General features: G+C 41.2%; 1 protein-coding gene across 1 annotated transcript in view; it reads right to left on the reverse strand.

The window, feature by feature from the left end:
* Window positions 1-16,838, reverse strand: part of slc38a3b (solute carrier family 38 member 3b) — a 28,568-nt gene extending 11,730 nt beyond the window's left edge. The window contains exons 1-8 of the mRNA XM_070958669.1: window positions 16,562-16,838; window positions 6,719-6,904; window positions 6,326-6,346; window positions 6,070-6,151; window positions 5,867-5,982; window positions 1,811-1,884; window positions 1,160-1,252; window positions 54-135 (exon numbers count right to left, since the gene is read on the reverse strand). Of these exons, the coding sequence (XP_070814770.1) occupies window positions 54-135; window positions 1,160-1,252; window positions 1,811-1,884; window positions 5,867-5,982; window positions 6,070-6,151; window positions 6,326-6,346; window positions 6,719-6,825 (575 nt within the window). The 5' untranslated portion in view covers window positions 6,826-6,904; window positions 16,562-16,838. The remainder of the gene's footprint in view (window positions 1-53; window positions 136-1,159; window positions 1,253-1,810; window positions 1,885-5,866; window positions 5,983-6,069; window positions 6,152-6,325; window positions 6,347-6,718; window positions 6,905-16,561) is intronic.
* Window positions 16,839-22,237: the final 5,399 nt, after the last annotated feature.

Here is a 22,237-nt window from a genome sequence, read left to right on the forward strand (position 1 = left end):
CCTTTCGCCAGCGGCACAGGGATGCTGAAAAGCACTGAAATGATAATACTCACTCAGAGTTGGGATCTTCCCTCAGGAAGGCTTGGATCACCAGCGGTAACTCAGATTTCACAATGTACAGGTAGCTGGACATAGCTGTAACACACCAGACAGAGAAAAAGTGTGTTTGTCTAAGTGACGCAGCAGCAGCTATTATTGAGGACACTGACATCAATGAACAGGAGTTTTAGCAATGTGGAGAAAGTCATGTTCTCCAGTTTGAAACTCAGTATATTTAAATTCACTAAGGATGGTATTTCCCCAGCTGATTTGCTTTGAAACAGCATTTATGCCTTCATGTTGGGGAAAGAAAACTAGAGAAAATTAGTCGATTCATACTAAATGATTCATCATTTCGGCCATTTTTCAAGCAAAATACATTATCTCATTCCAGCTTCTCTGATTAAGAATCTTGCTGATTTGCTCTGTTTCGTTATGCTTTAGTAAACTAATAAACACGTCCTCTGGGGCTTTAAGGAAGTGTCAAAGCCATTTTATACTATTTTCTGACAATTTATGCAGCAAATACCCATCAGTAATAATCAAGCACATTGATTGATAATGAAAGTAATAGATAGTTGCAGACCTAAAGCTTACAAAAGATACAACTGAACAAAAAAAAATTAACATTTAACTGTGTAAATAAAATACAAAGATGAGCCAATGAGCTGTTCATAACACTAGCCAGTGATTCATATCCAGCTATTGTACCAACTTGGGGCTGAGAAAGCTTTATGAAAACCCCTGTAATCAGACTTTGAGCATTACAAACTGAACCTATCATGCCGCTGAATTAACTTGACATCAGTCTAGCAAAGCTGGTGAGAAACGACCGGCGACACATGCTGTGCAGAGAGTGGGATGATCTTTGGTTAATACCAACCAACCCCGCTGGGAACGCAGCTGTTTGCCAACAGGTCTCCTACTTTTTGCTCGCAGCATATCCCCATATTCCAAACTTAAAGGGACACAAAAGCCAGAGTAATACCAGTGGTTTAAGTCAATGTAGTTGTGTGTGTGGTTAGATATAAACTCTAAATCATGTAATTGTGCCTAATTCATGTTTTCTGCGACAGGGAGTTGACATATTTGGAAACACTAAGTCACCCTGGCTCCTCACCTCCAATATTCTGCAGGGTGATGGCGATACCAGCGGCCATTTTTCCGGGTGTGCCAAAGGCCCTGTACCCCAGCTGTTCATAAGCTCGGATTCCTGTAAACGGGTTACGCACAATAACATTCACTCAGTATTTGCTGAGATGTCTCTCTGAGCAACACAATAAAATCCCTTCAAAAATAAAAATAAACAAATAAAAAAGATTGTACATCTGAAATTGGCGGGTGGGTGAAGACCGATTTCACCCTTTATTGTTTGTGTAAACATCGTGAGGTTTGCCAAACACACCAAATTATAGAATAAAGAAATTTATTTAAAAAAAAAACAAATCCTTCTAAGCTTATCATTCTGGCACCTAAACAACAATTAAATTGTAACTGGCGAATTTACCAACACTCAGGCTATAATTCCCTCATAATGTTTAATCCATGCCCTTTTTTGGATTCATTTGCTAGAAGTCAAGAATCCTTCCTATTTCCACAAAATGGTCCTTCACCAGTTTAACATTATCAGAGGTCTCCGTCACTTTGGCTTAATATGGTGTCGACAAGCAGCAGAGCTCTTGTACAGTTACATTGGAAACCATAACTGTGCGTTATGTTATAAAGCGACAGGATTTCTTTGCAAAAGGCAAAGACATGACAGAAGGCTTACCCACAATGCCAGAGGATTTGAGCAGCAGATGAATGGAATAAGATGACAAGGCTGCGACTGCTGTCAGAAGAAACCTGCGACACAATGCAGAGGGGAAAGTCACATGTTATACCTGTCTGCATGTCAACCGTATATTCCACCAAAGTCTACATTCACTCTGGCATTCCTCTTCTGGACGTTTCCCTATATATTAAGATGAGCCATTTGCATTAAGGCGTGATGTATTGTGCATGTTCTTGCATCATAAATATACCATTCTACCCAAGTCCTTGTTTGATCTGACATTACGTTCGAATGAGAGAAAAAGAAACTTTTCATTAAGCCTGGGAACTGCAGTGGCGGCTTCGGCAGCTAACTTTCCACGTCACTGTCCTGCCATTGCATGACATTTTAAAGGTGATGCTTTGCTTCAAAATGCTAATTGTATTATTGTGACATTACACCAACAGTTGAAAGAAACATTCAGCATGAAACAAGGCGATGCATTATTGAATAATAAGTCTTTTTTTATACTGGAATATAAATGTTCTGCACATGGAGGAAAAGGATATTTCCCACAGCCCTGGTCCTCCTACAGAGGTGCAGAGCCCTGAACACAAGGGTCTCAGGTCAGCATTTCTAATGGGTCAGAGGTTGATCCCAAATCCATCACCTTTCTCAGACCTTTTCCCCGCATTTCTGTTCACTATAGCCACAACAGAAGTCTTTTCATCTGGCCCACGTCTATAAGAACGTCTGGAGCTGTGCAACCTTTCTCACACCACTAACAAGCATTTATCTTACAGGTCTGCTTGGCATCGTTTGGAAACATCACATACAGCATGATATCTTGTCTAAATGAAGAAATATCCTCCTCTGGATCCTGACAGCCTGGTGAAAAATTTAGCAAGGTGCCGGGCTTTTCGTGCCAGCTCTATTTCTTCACTGTGTCTCACTGGAAATACGCAGACGAGGAATGAGAACGTCTGTTTGCATCTGTGCTGGTGGATCAAGGGTTCTCTTCACACTAAGGCTACAGTCTCCACCACAGCCGCAGTGAGGGAAATAGTTGGTGCTGCAAAGAGGTGCCACCGAGGCAGCAAAGGCCAAACATTAGAGCAAAACTTTATATGACCAAAACCGTATGAGCACATTGTAGTTAATGTTACGATCCTGGCTTCTTGTCTCTCCCTGTGTGTCTCCTCTCCCTTATCCCTGTGTGTGTGTCTGTCTGTCTACCCCTGGATCCGTGGCTGGGCAGCCCCTCACCTGCTGCCAGCTCCTCCCACTGCTACTCACCTGCAGTCACTCTCCCTCATCAGGGAGAGTATTAAAGACGTGGACTTCCAGCTCCTCGTCGCCGGATTATTCCATTGAGCTCCTCGTCTTTGTTGGTAGTATGGTTTGTAAGTACATGTCTTTAGTCTCTCTCTCTTGATCAGAATTACGTTTGTTTGTTGTCCACATTTTCTCCAGTCTCTTAGCGAGCTGTGTTTTCCTTTGTTTCAGTGCCTGCCTGCCGCTTCCACGCGTGCCTCGTGTCATACCCGCTTCGTCGGTGCTCCTTTTGTTTTCCACTCCTTTTGAGTGCGTCTTTGGTTTAGTATTATCCGCTCGTTGAGCGTGTTTTCTGTTTCCCTTTTTATTAATAAATTTGTTTTGTTTTCACACAACCTCTGTATTCGGGTCTGCATCTCTGGGTCCTATTACATAGGCTATACAGCCCCTTAACAGTTAAAACATATGTCAAAATAACAGTGCATTAAACTACTAAGCCTGCATCAGTGCTGCCGTAAACACATGGTCTTATTCACTCATTTCACTTTTAATGAAGTTCTAATATAGAGATATGAAGCCCATGAGAGTGTTACACTTCAAATCAAATCTAATCAAACTTTATTTATATAGCACTTTTCCATCCATCCATCCATTTTCTATGCCGCTTATCCCTTTCGGGGTCGCGGGGGGGCCGGAGCCTATCTCGGCTGTCAACGGGCGAGAGGCGGGGTACACCCTGGACCGGTCGCCAGCCGATCGCAGGGCACATACACCATTCACACTCACACCTAGGGGCAATTTAGAGTCACCAATCAACCTAATGAGCATGTTTTTGGTCTGTGGGAGGAAGTCGGAGTGCCCAGAGAGAACCCACGCATGCACGGGAAGAACATGCAAACTTCACACAGAAAGGCCCGACCCGGGAATCGAACCTGCGACCTTCTTGCTGTGAGGCACGCACACTACCTGGGCTGCGCCACCGTGCAGCCCATAGCACTTTTCATACATAATAAAACGCAACACAAAGTGCTTCACAGGAGTTAAAAAACAATATAAATCAAAATAAAGCAACAATAAAAACCCATCCCTCCTACCCTCTGTATGTACAAACACCCACCCTCAACTACATGCATACACACACGCACACGCGCGCACACACCCACACACACACCCACACACACACACACACACACACACACAGACACACACACACACACACACACACACACACACACACACACACACACACACACACACTGCAGACAATAGCAGGGGTAACGAGACATGGCAGGGCACTAATGATTGAGGAGAATGCCACCTTTGGGGTCGTCCACACCGAGAGACATCAGGGACTGTGAGCACATGGGGCACCCGCACCCGGGCCCACCCGAGCCCGACAGACCGGTGGACCCCACACCAAGGTAGGGAGTCGCCCGACCAGCCGGGCCAAGAGGGCCCGAGGACAGCACCCCCTGCAACAGATCAGACACATCTCTCAGTGTGGAGGACCCGCCGAGGAATATTACTTGTAATATGGGAATTATTAGGCTCTTGTTCCTGGAAAACTTGTCTGCTTTCCAGGAATTAAGATTTTAAAATGCCTTTAGTCTGTTCCTGTCAAGTGAGCCATCCAGTTACATTAAAGCAGTCACCAGCCAGTGACTGACAGGAATTCCATAGGAAACAGTCTGCAGCCTGCTTCATTAGTGGAGCTACACATTACTGAACTGACTTCCTGTTTCCACTTGAGGCTCATGCAGAGGTCAGTCTCTAGTCCAGTCCTGCTACTGCAGCTACATGAACACAGACTACATGACCAAAACCACCAGGGGCTTGGACATTTACTCAAGTACTGTACTTAAGGATACATTTGAGATATTCCTTTTCGTCCACTAAGATTCTTGCTGTAAAAACACATGAAGAGCTTACAAAATGTGATGTTTTAGTTAAATTAAACTACTCAAAATACAGCGGAAACGATTAGGGGGTTAATCATGGTTCCAGTTTCTCAAATGTGAGGATTTGCTTTCCTTTAAATTATTTTAATTATTTACATTTTTACAAACTGAATGAAATGAATGAAAATATTACTTGTAGTTGTAAAAAAAGTTAAAAAAAAAAAAAAAAAACTCCACCTCAACTAGCTACAACAGTAAAATCTTGTTTTTACATTAATGAATGAGTAATAATATTGTAAAGAAATAATACAAAATAATGTAACAGTTAAAGGGGACATTTTCTGCATTGAGTACTTTTACTTTTAATATTGTAAGTTACATTTTGTGATGATGTTTTCATGCTTTTTCTTACAGTAAGTAACATTTTCAGTTCAGATGTCTGACAGGGTCTGGAGGTTTGGTTATTCAGGGCTGTGGCCTTTCTGGGGCCTGAATGTGTCAGTGAGGGTGGGGACAGGAGCCTGAGAAAAAGGGTATGAACAGAGGTGGGCATATCATGGGACACGATATGTTACAAGAGCCATGACAGGTACTAAATCACCACCCCGGCCCTTCATTGCACCAACGAAGCAGCCCATTCCTGAGCTGTAATCCCTCAGAAAGTACATTAGAGAGTCTCTGGACTCCTCAGGACTTTTGACAAATGGTTTGCTGTCTCTTTCAAGTGCATTCAACCATTTAACAGACTCCACCTTTCAGTGGAGCAGTGTAGCTATAGGTACAGATCCACTGATATGCATGGTATGTTAAGAGACTGAAAAAATTCAGTCGTCACTGGTTGCATCTTATATTCCAGTTTTGTAAATGGCCACGAGTTGACAAAACATAGTTATTTACTCACAAGAAGAGTAGTATGCCAGTGTTAGCCATGGCATAAGCCAATCCCAGGATGCCACTGCCCATAATGGCATTTCCCAGGTTGAAGACTGACATGCCAAAAGAGGTCTTTCCTTCAAACTGAGGAGAAAAGAAACACAATAAATATCACTCAAAAATAAAATAATGCTCTTTCAGTCATTTGATCTCTGTAATTCTTACACTTACATCTGTGAAGCGAATAGGTTTCTTTCCGTCTGCACTGGGCAAAAATTCCTCGTTCTCCAGTCCTCCATCAGGATCATCAAATCTAGGGGGCAAATTTGAGACTGTTAATTCATCTCTCTGTCTAACCCTGAAAAACTGGGCACATATCTGCTGCAGACAGCAGTTAAAATCACATGCTTGAGTCATTATTACATATAATAAGATATTTGTATTCATACATACACATACAAATGTGCTGTTATCTCCACAGACATACCTGACTGTTTGAGTGCCATTTCTGTATTAGGATCCACCCGTTGAGGCAAGCAAAAAAACAAGGTGAACATGCAAAAAAGGTGAAGATTATGCAGGAATCAAGTCATACTGTCTGTCGTTATCCATTATCCTGGTAATCATTTATGAGAAACTTATGGGAAACTCTTGTCACAGGCACAAAGGTAAGACAAACTGTCCAAAAGTCTGTTTCATCTCTTTTCGGTCAGTTCATTTACTTTAAATAATCCAGGATATCGAACAAGTATAACTAATACAGAAACACAAAGGGTATACAAAGTGCTTGACGCATGCTGTGTTAAGATGCCATTAACCAGTATGTAAGTGACAAAAGGCAGCCATTCGTCTGCGTTTAAAATAAAGGGAGAATACTCACTGATCCTCCTCCAGCACCGTCTTCATGGGCACGCCCACGTCATCTCTGAGGTCGTGACTTTTCCCATTGGATAAGATATTCATCTCTGACTGACCGGGCTCCATCATCCACGTTGTAACAGATTCTTTTTGGCTTGTGTGAGTTCAGTGAAGCCGATCCTTTGAAGTCACTCAGTGTCTTGAATATCTGGGGTAAAGAGGGAGAAAGGACATGAACTACATAAGACACATTATTCCATGAACACATCATTGAAAATGTGCAGAACACCTTGAACGTTTCAACACCCTGAAAACATAGGAAATTGTAAAAAGGACAGGCATGATAAACTGTAGCTTCAGTCGTTCACAAGCGTGGATGGTGCAAGGTTCACCACTTTGTGAACACCGTTGTCGGTAAACACAGTTTGTTTGCAAATGATTGCATTCAGGAATAGTTGTGTTAATGTTGTGGCATTGCTGGTTTCGATAGGTGTCGTGAATCCATATATTCAATATTTGTCTGTGCAGCAACTGGGTAGCGATGACTCAGCCCTACTGTTGACACGCTGACTTCCGACAACCAAGACCTGACCTCATTCATTCACTCAATCAATCTGCCCACCGAAACTTTTGCAATGCATGCGTACACCAGCATGAATGCTACGTAGCCATGACTGATCGCAGGCTGAGATAAAATGCTTGCAAATGTTTACGCTTTACCAGAACTTCAGTCCAGAGCAAAGCAAACGCGTCCAGGCCGTCCGGTCAAAGGTCAAGGTCTATTTGAGTTTTTTGTTACTTTTGTTTGCTCTTGTCTTTAGTGTAGTTGATGTCACAAGCCTGCAGATTGTCAGTGCTACCGCTCAGATCCCACACAGTGACACAGCGGTCTTTATGATGAATGTAATGTCATCAAACAAAATGCTAAATCACTCACAACAACAGGCCTCAAATTACTGAGAAAGCAATTTGCAAAACAGTCATTACCATGAGCTATAATTACACATTCAAGTGTTTTCCTTTATGGAAGCGGGGTTTCTGTATCCACGAAGAAGGAAAGGCGGTGTACCACTATAACTATTAAGATAAGATCACTTTAGGAGCATGATCACATTCAATCACATTATCAGTAATTAAGAACGATTAATAATCTGCCATTGCCTCCCATGACCCCAGCGACAGAAGTGAATCCTCTTCTCTATTTCACAGCGTGAACTCATAGAGACAATGGTGCGTTGTTAGCTGCTTCCGCTGTACAGCAGCTCAATTGTGTTCCCGGTGTCCTCTCAGCTCACTGTTACTGCTATTCATACTGTACAGTTAAAGCGGGCCATTGATATCATTCCACTGCAGCTATAAAGGAATGAAACAACAAACTACTCAGGTACGGAGGATTTAAATGAATGACTAATTTCCCACAATAAAAAAAATGGCGACATTTTATATTGAGTTACACACACTCATTAAGTTGCTTATTAGTATGCATATTAGGAGCATATTGCCTCTTTATTCGTCCTTAAAAGGGACTTATTAATGCCTCATTCAGGGGGTTAGGAGGTTATGGCTATAAGAGTAATTCACATACTAGAAGGTTATTGAGTGAGAGTGAGAATGAGAGTGAGAGTGTCATAGACTTAAAGAAAATCACCTGAGTGAGAGCTTCCATTGCAACATCTATTGAGTCATTTTATTTGCCCAAAGTTAACATGTCCTATTAACGTAGCTGCTAACGTAAAAGCCCCTAATGTCAATACTGTGTTTTGCAACAGCAGGCTTTGATGGTGATAATTCCCAGAGACTGAGAGGAAAAAAATGTGACGTGTGCGTCAAACCAAGATTATTGCACAAACATAAACAGGGCTATTTGGTAGCATCGGATGAAGGAATTGTTCAACTCGTCTCACATTGATTTTAAGAATGTGCCTGTTGTGTGAGTCAAATCAACCAGAAAACAGCAGATGAGCCTGAGACTCATCGTGGAGTCCCGTGATGTTGATGTTTTCCCACCTTATGATGACTGATGACAGAGACGGTTACACTTCATTTCTGTAAATGGTGGTGAGTGTTTGCTAATACAAGCTAAATTATCCATGGCGTGGTGTGTTTTCGAAGCTGTTAGTGAAGTTACTGTGTGTACTCACTAGTTGCCAGTGAGAAGAAGCTGAACTGTGATGCATTTTTATTTAGATCAGGAAATCAAAAATAAACTGGTAAACCGATAAACCACGGGTAAATCCAGGCCGACTACCCCGTGAGCTTCACCAAAATCAAACTCAAAAACACTTGTAATCTAGCATAGCTTTCCACTTTCCCCTATTCAGGAAGATTCAGCAATTCAGCAGCATACTTACAACTCACAGAACTGAAACTCTGCAGAAACCAAGTCTGAGATCACGTAGCTCCAGTATGTATATACAAAATTAGTTCTTTAACAGACACAGTGCTGGTACTATTTCTGCTGTGTAACTGTATCTGGTGAATCAAAGGTCAGGCTGGACAGTTTAGCCATATGTGTGTCTATAAGCATGCCCCTCAAGATGAAGACGACAGCTTGTTAAGACTCGACAGATGTGCTTTAAGAAGTGATTGCTGTGCTGCTTGTCTCCAGTTCCTTATTTGAACGTATTGAACATGTTTTTCCCAAGGAATATTGTTCAGGGTGCAGATCTTCAAAGCTGTTTGGGTCATCTTATTTTTATCAAGGAAATATAAGCCTGATGCAGCGGTGTAAATACTGATATTTCGGATTAAAACTGGGAGTTGGTATGATGCTCAATGTCTGAATTATGGATAAAAATAATACTTGATGTTGCCTCTGATCTACCTCTCTGCACACGTCTTTGTACCCCGGGTGACTCTCCTGCTGATTTCTTTGAATGATAAACAGGGTAGAAGTTCTTTTCAAGATCATCTGCATCAACTTTTTGGGAACCTAACCATAGTTTTTTGGTAAGTAATATGCTGTTTCTATATCAATAAAGAATATGAGATAAATTCCTACGGGCTAAAACTGCTCAACCATTTACTGATCCTGAATGCTGATGTCTGTCTGTCTGACAAACGCACTCTATGGCATATCCTACTCAGCGCCAGCAGGGTCACCTTACACTCTACCGCAGCCCATAGTGAGCCCTGTTACATAACAAATCCGCCCTGAAGAGGCATGAGAGTGAAAAGTCCCATTCTGAGTTACTGAACTTACTTGACATTTGAAATGTTTGAACAGGTGGGAGGGTGAATAATGATTAGCTGTGATGATGTGAATGATTTTCCAGTCTGTTGAGTGTTAATGTGAGAAACTGGCTATTTACTGTATGAAACATTTTACCCTTTAAAAACAAAAACCCACAGCAGCAACCTCCACAATTAATTCCTAGCTCTTCTTGTGTCAGTCGGACGTAAAACAGGGCAGGCACGGGACAAGCGGGGGGCAGTGGGCGAGCACATGTAGATGAGGAGATGCCCATGTGGTAGTGTATCAGAAGCAGGCACGAGGTTCAGCCAACAGCGCCTGGCAGCACCAGCTCATCTCAGCCACGTGCCTGCTGGGGACAGAGGAACACATGCTCATGTCCTGCCATATCAGCCAGCACCTGATTCACACATTCTACTCTGTGCAAAGCGGGCGAAAGGGATTGCTTATGTTATGGTCAATTTGTGGTGAACTGTGGCCTGTTTTAAACAGCTTTTAATGAGTTGAAATGAACTAAATTCTTGCACACTGATTTTTCTGTGAAGTATGTAATAAGAATCGGTTGGTGATTTTTTAAAATTTATTTATGAATCAAAAAACTGCCATAAAATAATCTTTAACTGCAAATCATTGTAATATCAAAAGTAACTGTAACAATTCCGTATTCAAAAAGTTGAACCAATATACTATATGTTCACCCTCTACCCTTTTGGAATTTGTATTATTGTATGTCAGCATAATATATGTTCAGAATATGTTAGACAATTAGTAATAGGAAGAAGAATAGAAGAAGGAACTAGGTTGAGATATGAAGTGCATCATGTTAATAAAGAGTTACATGTTAGTAAACGGTTTGTCTCATCGGTTTATATATTTCTTTGAAAACATGACACCCCCTCCTAATGTGCCGATATTATTGCATATAATGGTCAACTAATAATTTGTGTCAAAAATAGGCAAAAAACTTCAAGTAAACAATATATTATAATTGCAGTAAAGTGAAGGAAAAATGCTAACTGATTGAGCCTTTCAAATACATGAATATCTTCAAAGATTATGGCAAATTACTTAAGTTTTCTATACCCTTGGACCAGCATGACGATGTACCAAATTTTCCAATAATATAAACAACAACAGATGATATATATGCTAACAAAGACATTAGCTTTCTACATTACCTCTTACTCACAGATATCCCAGGAGCACGATGCATGACAGAACACACACACTAGCAATTAAACTGTATCAACTGGGTGTGGACTTTGAACATAGTGTAGTAGTAGATGTTTGAAAACCCTCTGCAATCTACGAGACAACAATAATGTAAGAGTAGAATTTAAGAATAAGACCAAAAGTTGACATATTACATGAATGAAATCCAGCTGCAGCAAAAAACAAGTCATTCATCTCTTTGCAGAAGGTCTCGGTCTGAACCTTAGCATGCACTGGGATGGGATAGAAGTTACATCACAAACAGGTGATGTCCAAGATAAAAAAAGTCAACTGAACATTTCAAAGTATACTCTCTTCATGGAACGATGTGGATTTATCTGCAGGCTGTCACCTCTTTCTCACACACAGACCGCCTGGATCGTTACAGCGGTCATGAAAGGAAGCAGCACAGCTAGAGTGTAAACAGGGTGCCAAGATATCATTTGATACCCTGGTTTACAAGAGGCCAACACAACCTGTGTTTACACAAGGATTATAGCGGAGAACATTAAACCCAGCTCTTATTTAATGATGATTTGCAGAGTAGCAATAAATAAGAGTCCTCCTATGTTATCATTAATCCAGGTAACAGGCACCCTGCAGGTGTGGTGTTTGCTGGACTCCTATAGTTATTGTCATGAAACAATAACAGACTTCCAAACATATTTTAGAAAATAATGATTCAGCCCTTGTAGCTGAACATGAGCATGACTTCAAATGCTGCAGAGGAGGCTTCAGCTGTAAGAGGTGATCAGGTTAAAAGCCGGTAGATTCACTGGGTCATTAGTTTAAGCTCTGGCATCCATAAAATCTATAGATGGTTGTGATGATTGGCACATCCTGTACCACGGTTGAAATACAGGCCGTGAACACATACAGAGGAACGCCTGTACAACCTTGTGCAATGCAGTGACATTGCAATAAATCTTGCCCTTGTGAGCGTTGTGATGTTTATTTTACACTATTCGGCAGGCTTGTAATTATTTTGCAAGGTGCATCCCCGAGCATAGAAATAAGAGGAAATAGCTCTGCAATGCAATGGAAAATTACAACAGCCACTGAGTAAATGGTTGATTATGTGCTGACGTCTACAGTTTCAATAATGAATATGATGGAGAAAATGATGGGATGATGGGAACAATGATGGGAACAATGGCCATAACAAGGAAGTGAAAAGGGAAAAAAAAAAACATATTTTCTGTAATATCAAATAACATGCATAAAATAACCAAAAGCATGGACGTACAATAAGTGGTATCTAAGGAACAGCTGAGCTAAAATGTGATTCAGTGTAACAATGGCACATGTACAGATATAAACCTTTTATTTTAAATTATATTAAAGGCAAAGGGCATATAGATGCATGAAAAGAAGGTGTGTTTCAATCAGTAGCTGTTTACTAAAAATAGGCCCTTGTTAGTTACATAAGGAATCAGTTGCCTTTCATTAAGTACATGTTGACAAGCTGTGGGGCATTTTTCTAAGAAAAAGCTTGGTAACCATCAGCTAGCAGCAACAGGTCAATTACACTCCAGGCAAGCCTTTGAGGCAGCTCTTACACTGGAGCATAGGTCTGTCTAAATGACAAACAAAAATGCTACATGTATACATTCAGACAACAGATGTTTTTAAAAGTGATCCCCATTTTGATGTATTGCTATAGTTACACAACATCACACATTGTAGATTCTAAATAACAGATTAATTAAACTCAACATGTGTACTTGTTATTAATGAGCCTCTATAAGACATTAATGTTTTCATAAAAGAAACATGTTGAATGTGAAGCTCTGACTGTGAGCTAAAAACAATACGACAAGTGAAGTGCTTTAACGTGTTTGTAGGCTAGCTAGTAATCACAGGTCTTTATTTGCTTTACACTCTGAAACAGTAGTGTTTAAATTAAAGGAGCTATAATCCATATTATTATAATGACAATGGATCAAATAACTGTAAAATGTGTGAAACGGGTTGGTTGCTTGACTCATCATTGCGCCTCAGCTCTTTATTACTTTGCAGTGTCTTTCAGCTCATTGTTTTGGTTTTCCAGCTTGCTGTACTTTTGGTTCCCCCTCGCTGTTCTCAGAGCGTTGTTTTTGGCTGCGGCAAGCAGCTGTTTTCAGTGAACACGCTCTAAAAAACATACACCTACACAGCAGACAGATGAAGTTGCCAACTAGCTGGTGAACATAGTGGAGCATTAGCTGCTTGAGAGCCAGATATTTTCCTTGGGAATTGGTGGTGACCAAAAACAGAGCTATAGGAAGAGGAGAGAGGTGGACACAAGCACGACTCACTGCTCTGAATCGTGTGGATGGGGTAAAGAACCGAACAGTTAGCTCACAAGTTCAAAATCAATGCAGTTTTACATGTTGAAGATGAGCGACGCTGTCTGTCTGCTGCTGTCTTGCTTAATCTATTATGCATTGCTCTGGTTTTGTTTTCAAATCTGAAGTCCAGAAGTCTTTAGAAGAACGAAACCTTTAAATCATCTTATGTAAGCTGATTTATAGTATATATAGGTTAAGTGCTGACATTCAGTATATACTACAGTTTGTATCTTGACAAGTATATGTTGATTTATTTCCTGTGAGTCTTCAAATACAATAACAAATGACTCTTGGTGGATGTTTTAGGCTGCATATTTTAACCTCAGAGCATGTATTTTGGCACTGATCGCTCCAGTGGGAACAAACTCGTGGGAGTGTTGGTGCCATTTTCTACCCATTAAGCTACAGAAATCCACAAAGCATATAAGAGGTTCTTCGAACGGACTGAGAGTCATAAGATAAACACCATTATAGCTTGAACTTTCTCATAACATGATGAACAAAACATAAAAAGTCAGGACAATTTCCAGACAATTGTTCAGATCAAAGGGCCAGCAGGGAATATTTAATTTATTAAAAATAGTCTCAGTGAAATATTCTGTACTTAAATTCAGTCGATGCAATTTACGCACTTGAATACACAACATCAACAAAGGACGGTGACTTTCCAATGACCTAAATATAAATAGACAACAGCACATGATACAGTCAGGCTCAAACCCACAGATTATGAGCCCCCATGACAAAGATAATAATAACAACCTCTAGAGTGTCTGACACTTAACACTGACGCAGATATTCACATGTCTCTTCTGTGTGACAGAAGACCTCAGCTGGCTGCTTCCCACATGGATAAAACATCGGCCTCCGCACACCGCACACCTGTCCAGCTCCTCCTCAAACTCTCAGCCACTTTTATCACTGAACATGCCAGGGTCACTGACCGCAGCCCAGCTTATCTGCTCATTCTACACTGAGATGAACCCAGCATGAAAACCCATATAGGGTGTTGGTGTTTAGATAGAGGGCCAAAGTCAAAAACATTCCCCCTCACTCACACCACCTTGAATTTACAGACACAAGTTCTGTGGATGGTCCATGTATGCTCAAATCTGATCAGTGCCTTCAATCTTAATACGGTTTGCATTTCTTTTCTTCTGATTTAAAGCTGAACTTTGTAGAAACACTCTGAATTTTAGACGTTGTCAGCGGTGTAACCTCATATTTCCATGATGACCACCTGCATTCAAGCAGCTGCGGGTTTAGTGTCTTTAGTGCAGCAGCTGCACAGGAACGTTCACATTTCCACACCCACCGCTTTCCAAGTCAGTCAAAGATTAAAACCAGCAACCTGCAAACAACGTGTGAGCCTTCTCAACCTTAAACATATTAACACATGCCGAGCATGAACCCTCCTCTTTAAAAGCCTGTTTGACAAAATGAAATTTTATTTATCATTATTATTAGAACTATGGAAACCTGAAGTGACAGCAGAATATTGTGCACTACAGTCTACCATAGACCTTAAAGGGCTAATTCACTGTATAAATAAAATAAAAAGGGCTGCAGCTAACAGCTATTTTCATCATGAATCCATCTTTCAGTTTCTTTCTTGATTAATATATGAATCTTTTGGTCTATAAAATTGTGAAAATGCTCATAATAATTCCCTGGAGTCCAATCTGACATTCTCAAATTGTGCTTGTTGACTGACCAAGAGTCTAAAACCCAAAGAATTACAGGTCGCTGTCACATAAGACAAAGAAAATGAGCAAAGAGTCACAGCTTAAAAGGTGGTAAGTTTGACATTCTTGCTTGAGAAGCGACTTAAATGATTAATGGATTATGAAAATATCTAATTAACAAATTAACTGATCAGATTTAAAAAATAAATGTAGTTCATTTTATGTTATTTAACTATCATATATATACATTTCTACATGAGAAAATAGACAATAAATAGCAGGTCCTACAGATCACTGGCAGGCATACATTACATTAACACTGCGCAGAGAAAACTGTAAGAACATTTAGATTTAAAAATAAATAAAATACAGTTTCTCACATACTGAGGAAAAATCAACAAGAGGAACTTCACATTTCTTGATACCCAAAGCTGTTCTCGTCACGAACACGATAATAACACAGCATCACGCAGGCTCAGGCGGCAAAGAGTGATAATGTGCGGCATTAACGTCCCACACAGGGCGCTCTTCCTCCACATGGGTATATTTAGCCGACAACAACAAAGGCAAAGTGCGTTAAATGGCTGACGCTGGTTGGTAAAGCGACTGGTGTTTCTATTGGTCGTCTTGACTGGTTATGATAACGCTGTGTGGTAGAGTATTATTTACACCAACTGAACTAGTAGTGTCAGTCGGACATGGTGTAAGTGGCAGGAGGAAAAGGAAATTGTCTTCACGTTGACTCGATGCCATGTGGCTTGGACACCAGCAACACATTAGGCTGTGCTGCGAGAGGAAAGTGCAGGAAAAAAGCTTCAGATATAAGAGCTTTTCATTTATCTATTTTCCAAGAAATTGTCTTCATAAAATAAACTATCGATCATTTAAATCTGAGGGAGCGCACCTTTTAACGAACTGTTCGTTAAAATCCGCCACGCAGCACCTGAAACTAGGAGACATTTCCTTTCACCAGGCAAAGGTCGCATCTGCCTGTGTGTGCCTTTCATCCAGCTGTTGATTTGCAAACTTCCAGCATGAATTGGAGAAAGATTCAAAATGAGAGCCGGACGGACAATAGACGGACAGAAATCTGTCACTGACTGCTTGGGGCACATGGTCATGACATCTGGACTTGGCGCTCACTGCAGGAGGACCAAACATGCTATTCTTTCTTTATTGATCACTTCCCCCTGAAGAGGAAACAAAAGCCATATGTTCCACTATTCCACTGCGCCATGTGATCGTAAGGGCTACAAATATTCATCTATGTTTTCATTCTTTTCCTCTGAGCTACTGTATTCCTCTGTGACTGTGAAAACAACATACTACAGCTGAGGTTTCTACTTCACAAGCCTAAACCTTTCAGTAAAAACAGTGAAACATCACGTCATCTCTGCGAGCACATTTTTTCTGTTAAAAGAAAAACGAGATTTGTCCAGTCTTACCAAATGTTCCCGTCACGAAGCTTTCGAGTTAATTCCTCTAAGGAGCGGGAATAGATTTGCTGATCTCTGTTGATTCTCTCTCTCCTCGCGTGTTTTCTCTGTCTTTCTATCAGTGGAGGTGGTGATATCTGCATTCGTGGGTATTTACGCACATTCGGACTGTCGCTCTCTGTGCCAGCAGCTATAAAATGCGCGCAGGGAAACGCTCGGCATTGTACAACCTCCAGGAGCTCAACTGTGGGGGTCGTGTTAGGTCCGCCTCCTTCGCAACCCCCCCCCCCCCCCCCCCCCCCATAGCTGCTGTGTTCGCAATAGGTTTCACCAGTAGGTGAGGGGGATGCAAAGAAAATCACTGGTCGTGACAGTCACTCTGGTCTTTGGCACGGAGGAATTGCGCAAAAATGGCACTACAGTCTGGCAATGCGTTACGCACGCACGAAAATGGTGCGTTAATCAAAAAGGTGCCGTTATAGAGTCACACATTTATCTCCCAATTAGCTGTGAGCATTAAAACAGACATTTAAAAACAGCAAACTGCGCCATTATACAACTGCTGCAAATAAACAGCTCCCATTCACACGCGCACTACAGGGCTGCCATATGGGTCAATCCCTCCAGAGACGGTGCGGTACATGTCCCTGTTGTATCTGATCCAGCAGCTCCCACTTCGTTGCAGCATGACATTTGGCACCTGTTAAGCGTCTGGAATATGGAGAGGTGCTCACTCCTCAGAGAAAAAGAGCTGGACACTGACCATAGAGGTGAGGAGGTGTTCCTGGCAAATACCAGGTAATACATTTATTATCTAATTGTAACTGCATAGATGCACAGCAAGATGACTCAAAATCCACCTTTTTGTATTTTGATTAGAAATGTGTGAATGTACTCTGATAGTGGTTACTGCACAGAGCTGATCTGAGTCCATCAACTTAAGTATCCAGAACCGAACAGAATAAAACTTTATGAACTGAAATACAAAATGCTGACCACCAGTAAAAATGTCAATAAAATACTTACAACTGAAATTCTGGGAAGCAACATTTGCAGCTCGGACTAGATCAGATATTTTAACCCATAACACACACTCAACTGTCAGTGTGTGTTATCACTGTAGCTTAAAGTGTCCTGTATTAGTTGAACAGAAGATAGTCTAAACTCATCAAAGTGGATAAATGGTTCTTCTAGCGACCTCTAGAGGCCATGCTGGCATAGTGACGTTTCAGGACACTAACATTCAACAGTTTACCTTACTTTAATCCTCATTTACACCTCCATCAACAGGGTGATCCAAGCAGTATAGCTCAGGAGGGCTTTAGTGCACGCAGGAGAGGCAACTCACAACAAAAGCAAACCTTGATATTTATGGACAGTGAGACAATTCTCCTGACCTTTAAGGGTAACTCTGCCTCTAATGAACAGAGATAAAATGAATGGCTTGACATTGGAGGCAAAATCATAATATTAACTAACACACTCATACCAGAGGGTTGCTCACGTTTGTAGGACTTGTGCAGCAAGAAAAACTTGATGGGCTGCACGGTGACGCAGCAGGTAGTGCGGGTGCCTCACAGCAAGAAGGTTGCCGGTTCGATCCCCGGGTCAGGCGGGGCCTTTCTCCGGGTACTCCGGCTTCCTCCCACAGACCAAAAACATGCTCATTAGGTTAATTGTCCGTAGGTGTGAGTGTGAGTGTGAATGTTTGTCTGTCTTTGCATGTGGCCCTGCAATCGGCTGGCGACCGGCTCAGCCCATTGTAGCTGGGATAGGCTCCAGCCCCCCGCAACCCCGAAAGGGATAGGCGGTATAGATAATGGATGGATGGAAAAACTTGATTGGCGGCTGGACAGCTGAGCAGATCTTGGTACCCGGATGAAAGTGGCTCTAGCAAAATAGTAAAGGCCTGGTTATCAGCTGTGTATCCACTCCTTGCTCAGGTGAGGCTGGGATTCAGTTTAAAGCTGCAACAGCAGATCCAGCAAACATGGACCAACATTAGCTTTCATTTGGAGTTCTGTTTGTGTCCACCTAATTAATCTATGTCCAAGTTTCTCCCTTCTTTGAGCTCCGTTTTGATCTCCACCACCAAATGTTTCATTATGTCCAGCTAGTTCAGCTAGGCTAACTTTGTTTGTCTGTCTGTCTGCTACTGACAAATTCGCTGAAAACAGCTGCTTGTTGTGGCCAAAAAAGACGCCAAGAGAGCGGAGAGAGTGAACCAAAACAAAGAGCTAAAGGACGAAATAGAGCGACGCTGAGCCGACGGGCAACACAGAACTCTGTCCTGTCCCATTTCGTCTTGCTTTTGAGACACAGAGTTTGATTTTCCAAAAAAAGAAACACTCCACGATCTTTGAAAACCCAAGGACGACATTATAAACTGCTTTTAAGTTAAATTATAAATTATTTGAAACTAACATCAATATTGACAAATATAAGTGATAGTAAAATGTTTATTTCATGTTGGACCATTAGAGCAAGGAGACATATCATTTCTAGCTATCTTAGGAAACAACATCACAAGTTGGCAAACAGGTTAAAAATCTTGCAGCCAAAGAGTTTTATTGTGCAGCAAACAGAATATTTTTCATCTTGAGGGGTAGAAATGTCATTGAGGATTCCAGAAACACTGCCAGAGGAGCAGTACGATTTGTTTAGCAACCTTCTGGGTATTGATTTATTTGAAATATACGATATTTTTAGCAATGCGAGTTAAATGTGATGGAAGTACACCTGAAGCTCAAACTCGGGATAGCTTGTCTCAGTTTCTTTATGGACAGGTCGTGTATGGTCATTTTTTAGAGGTTTTTAACCGAAAACAACTGCAGCCAAAAACATTTTTTTTAAAGATAGAACTGGCTTTATAACAGCAGAAAAAAACATTTCCAAATGAAAACTGTACGCTGTATCCTCATAAAACCAGCACATCAGCTGCTCCTGTGGATTAGTCACTTCAGAGTCAACTCCATGTTTTCTCTGTGTGCCTCTACTGTCACGATTCTGGTTATTTCAGGCAGCGATGAAACTCTTTTGGCCAGAAAGCAAAGTGCACTGGTAAAACAGCATTTCACCCAGACCCGTAACTCTGCCACATGCAAGATATGAATCATACATTCCACACGCCCACATTCATACCTGACAGTCTCTCATTCATTGTGCTCAGCTGAAGACCAGAACACAAATGACACCCCCATCACCCTCCCATTGATATTGTCACCCCCTCTTCCACCACAGGAGACTACAACAACATCAACAACATGAACATCACAACTCACATACTGCACATATCACTTTATATTGTATATACACTGCATACCTCATCTGTTCACTTATACTTTTTACTTATACTGCACTGCCACTTACTACCTGTTGCATATGTCACCTGTGTACATACCGTGTTGCACATGTTTTATGGTTTTTATGGCACCTACCTCATACTGTTTATACCTCATGTCACTTGCACTACATGCATGTATTTTTTATTTTGGATATTTTGACTATTTGCACTTCTGGTTAGATGCCAAACTGCATTTCGTTGCCTCTGTGCTGCACTCTGACAGTGACAATAAAGTTGAATCTAATGTAATATCTCAAATTAGCACATTACCCTTTTTCCAAGTTGCGACTAGTGAAGCACACCTTTGCTTAATTTATACAATGTGAGCAGAAATGTAAGAAATGCATTGATTTTATTTGTCTATATTGAAGTTGGTGTTTTTCTATTTGATCTGTTACTAAATATTTAGTTAACATGAACATAGGTCAATCTTTTTTCATCCAGATGTTTTGAAGAGTCTTTGAGAACTCTGGAAATGCCTTCAAGAACAGCTGATGGTATTTCACAGTTGTTAAACTTTTGAAAAGACATTGCTTATAATGTACCGTATGCTTAAATTGCATTTAGCGGAATCAGTTGGCCATTCCGAAGCGTTAAACACGAGGCCCTGAACTCCTGGCCCCTGCTTGTTCACGCACTCCACACAGCTGAGCCAGAACTGGATTAAGCAGTGAGCAGAATTTCCCAAGTTCTTTATCAATTTTCCATCTTATTTAAAGAAATATGTAAGATGGTTTTTGTGGTATTTCTGAGAAAGCAGAATAGAAATATAACAGCAGCGTTTCCACCTCAGACCACAGGAGCTAGGCTGTATTGCTACAATGTATTTATGTAACAGACGGCCGATGTGAGATTCAGAACATTTCTCCCCAAGAAGTGAGAATATTCAAAGGATGAGGCACCATGAGGTCCATGACAAGGAATATACTGTATTATGTTCCATTGTGTAATAGCCTTTGTTTAGATAAGGACTGCCAGCACAGAGCCCAGCAAACTGACCTCCTGTTTGAGTGGACAGACAGTATCATTCACATGCGCAGGTGAACACACCCTTTACTGATCAGGTTAGCAATGGAAAGTCTATGCAGCATCCAGTAAATAAGAGCCTTTCATTCTCTCTTAACCGGACGCTTTAATTTTATCTCCATCTGCTAACAAACACACGCACAAACAAAGACCTTGAACTCAGCAGGCAACAGTCTCTTTAAACAGAAGATATTTAGGAGTGACACAGATTGTTTTCTCCAACTTCCTACGCACTAGCACGGTCAGTGTCAGAGTGAGGTCGCTGGATGAAGCGACACATCCAGAGCCACCCAGATGTAAATGTCTCTTTTATCAGTGATGCAAACTTGCACTGAAATGATGGTTAGAAAGGAAACTAAGGCACATCACAGTAAAGAAAGGGTTGAAAATGACAGGGAAGACCAGCTTCTAAGAGGCTTATTTCTGCATGTTGCACAGAGTTTTATCTTAACCTGAGAAACTTTCCACTGTGGCAACACAACATGAATGTAGCTGCATCCTCAGATCCTTATTACTAAGTATGGTCCTCATTAGAAGAGGACGCAGGTCTAAAGCCGTGCACGGCCTGGCACTGCTGAGGCGTCCTTCAGCCAGGCACCAAAAGTGTTTCAGCTCTGGCACTCTAATCTTCCTGTGAAGTTGACACTAAAACTACAGTTCCAGAGTCAGTCAGATTCCAGATTACCAGGTTACTGCATCAGTCACTATCGATAAATGGAGTTTTGGCATGTCATCTAGATCAGAATCAGAATCAGCCTTTTGCGACCCATTTCATATCTGGCCTGGCATGAGCCTCTTCATTTACTATCTGATGGACTTTCATCTTGTTCGAGCTTTGTTATTGCAAGATCATGGTAATATTTAATACACCTTGAGGAGAGTTACAAGGGTAACAGTGTCCTTCCCTGATGACTGTGTGAGAACCACAGAGGGTTGCTTTAGGGATACAGGAAATGTCATTTGTTTGTTATTGCAATGTTTTATTGAACAATGACATACCACAGGAAGGCAATTCATGATATTTTGTCCTTTTTTATACTGAAAATATAGCCAGGATATGACATATTGATGCTGTGCCTATTTCAAATATTAAAGTAATATGACCGTCCGAGTATAAGCATTTAAATTAACCACAGGTGACTCCAGTGCATCACTTTTCATGGCAGAAAAGCACCTCGAAGGAACTGACAGAAGAAAGCCCAACAGCACGATTCTGAGCTTTGCATGAGTCCTTTTATTCAGGGGCGGGAAACCACTGCAACCTTGCTACAGTGAAAACAACAAGATGAAAGCAAGTCCATCAGATGGTGAATGGA

Source organism: Chaetodon trifascialis, chromosome 3 (genome assembly GCF_039877785.1).
Source record: "Chaetodon trifascialis isolate fChaTrf1 chromosome 3, fChaTrf1.hap1, whole genome shotgun sequence".
Taxonomy (NCBI): domain Eukaryota; kingdom Metazoa; phylum Chordata; class Actinopteri; order Chaetodontiformes; family Chaetodontidae; genus Chaetodon; species Chaetodon trifascialis.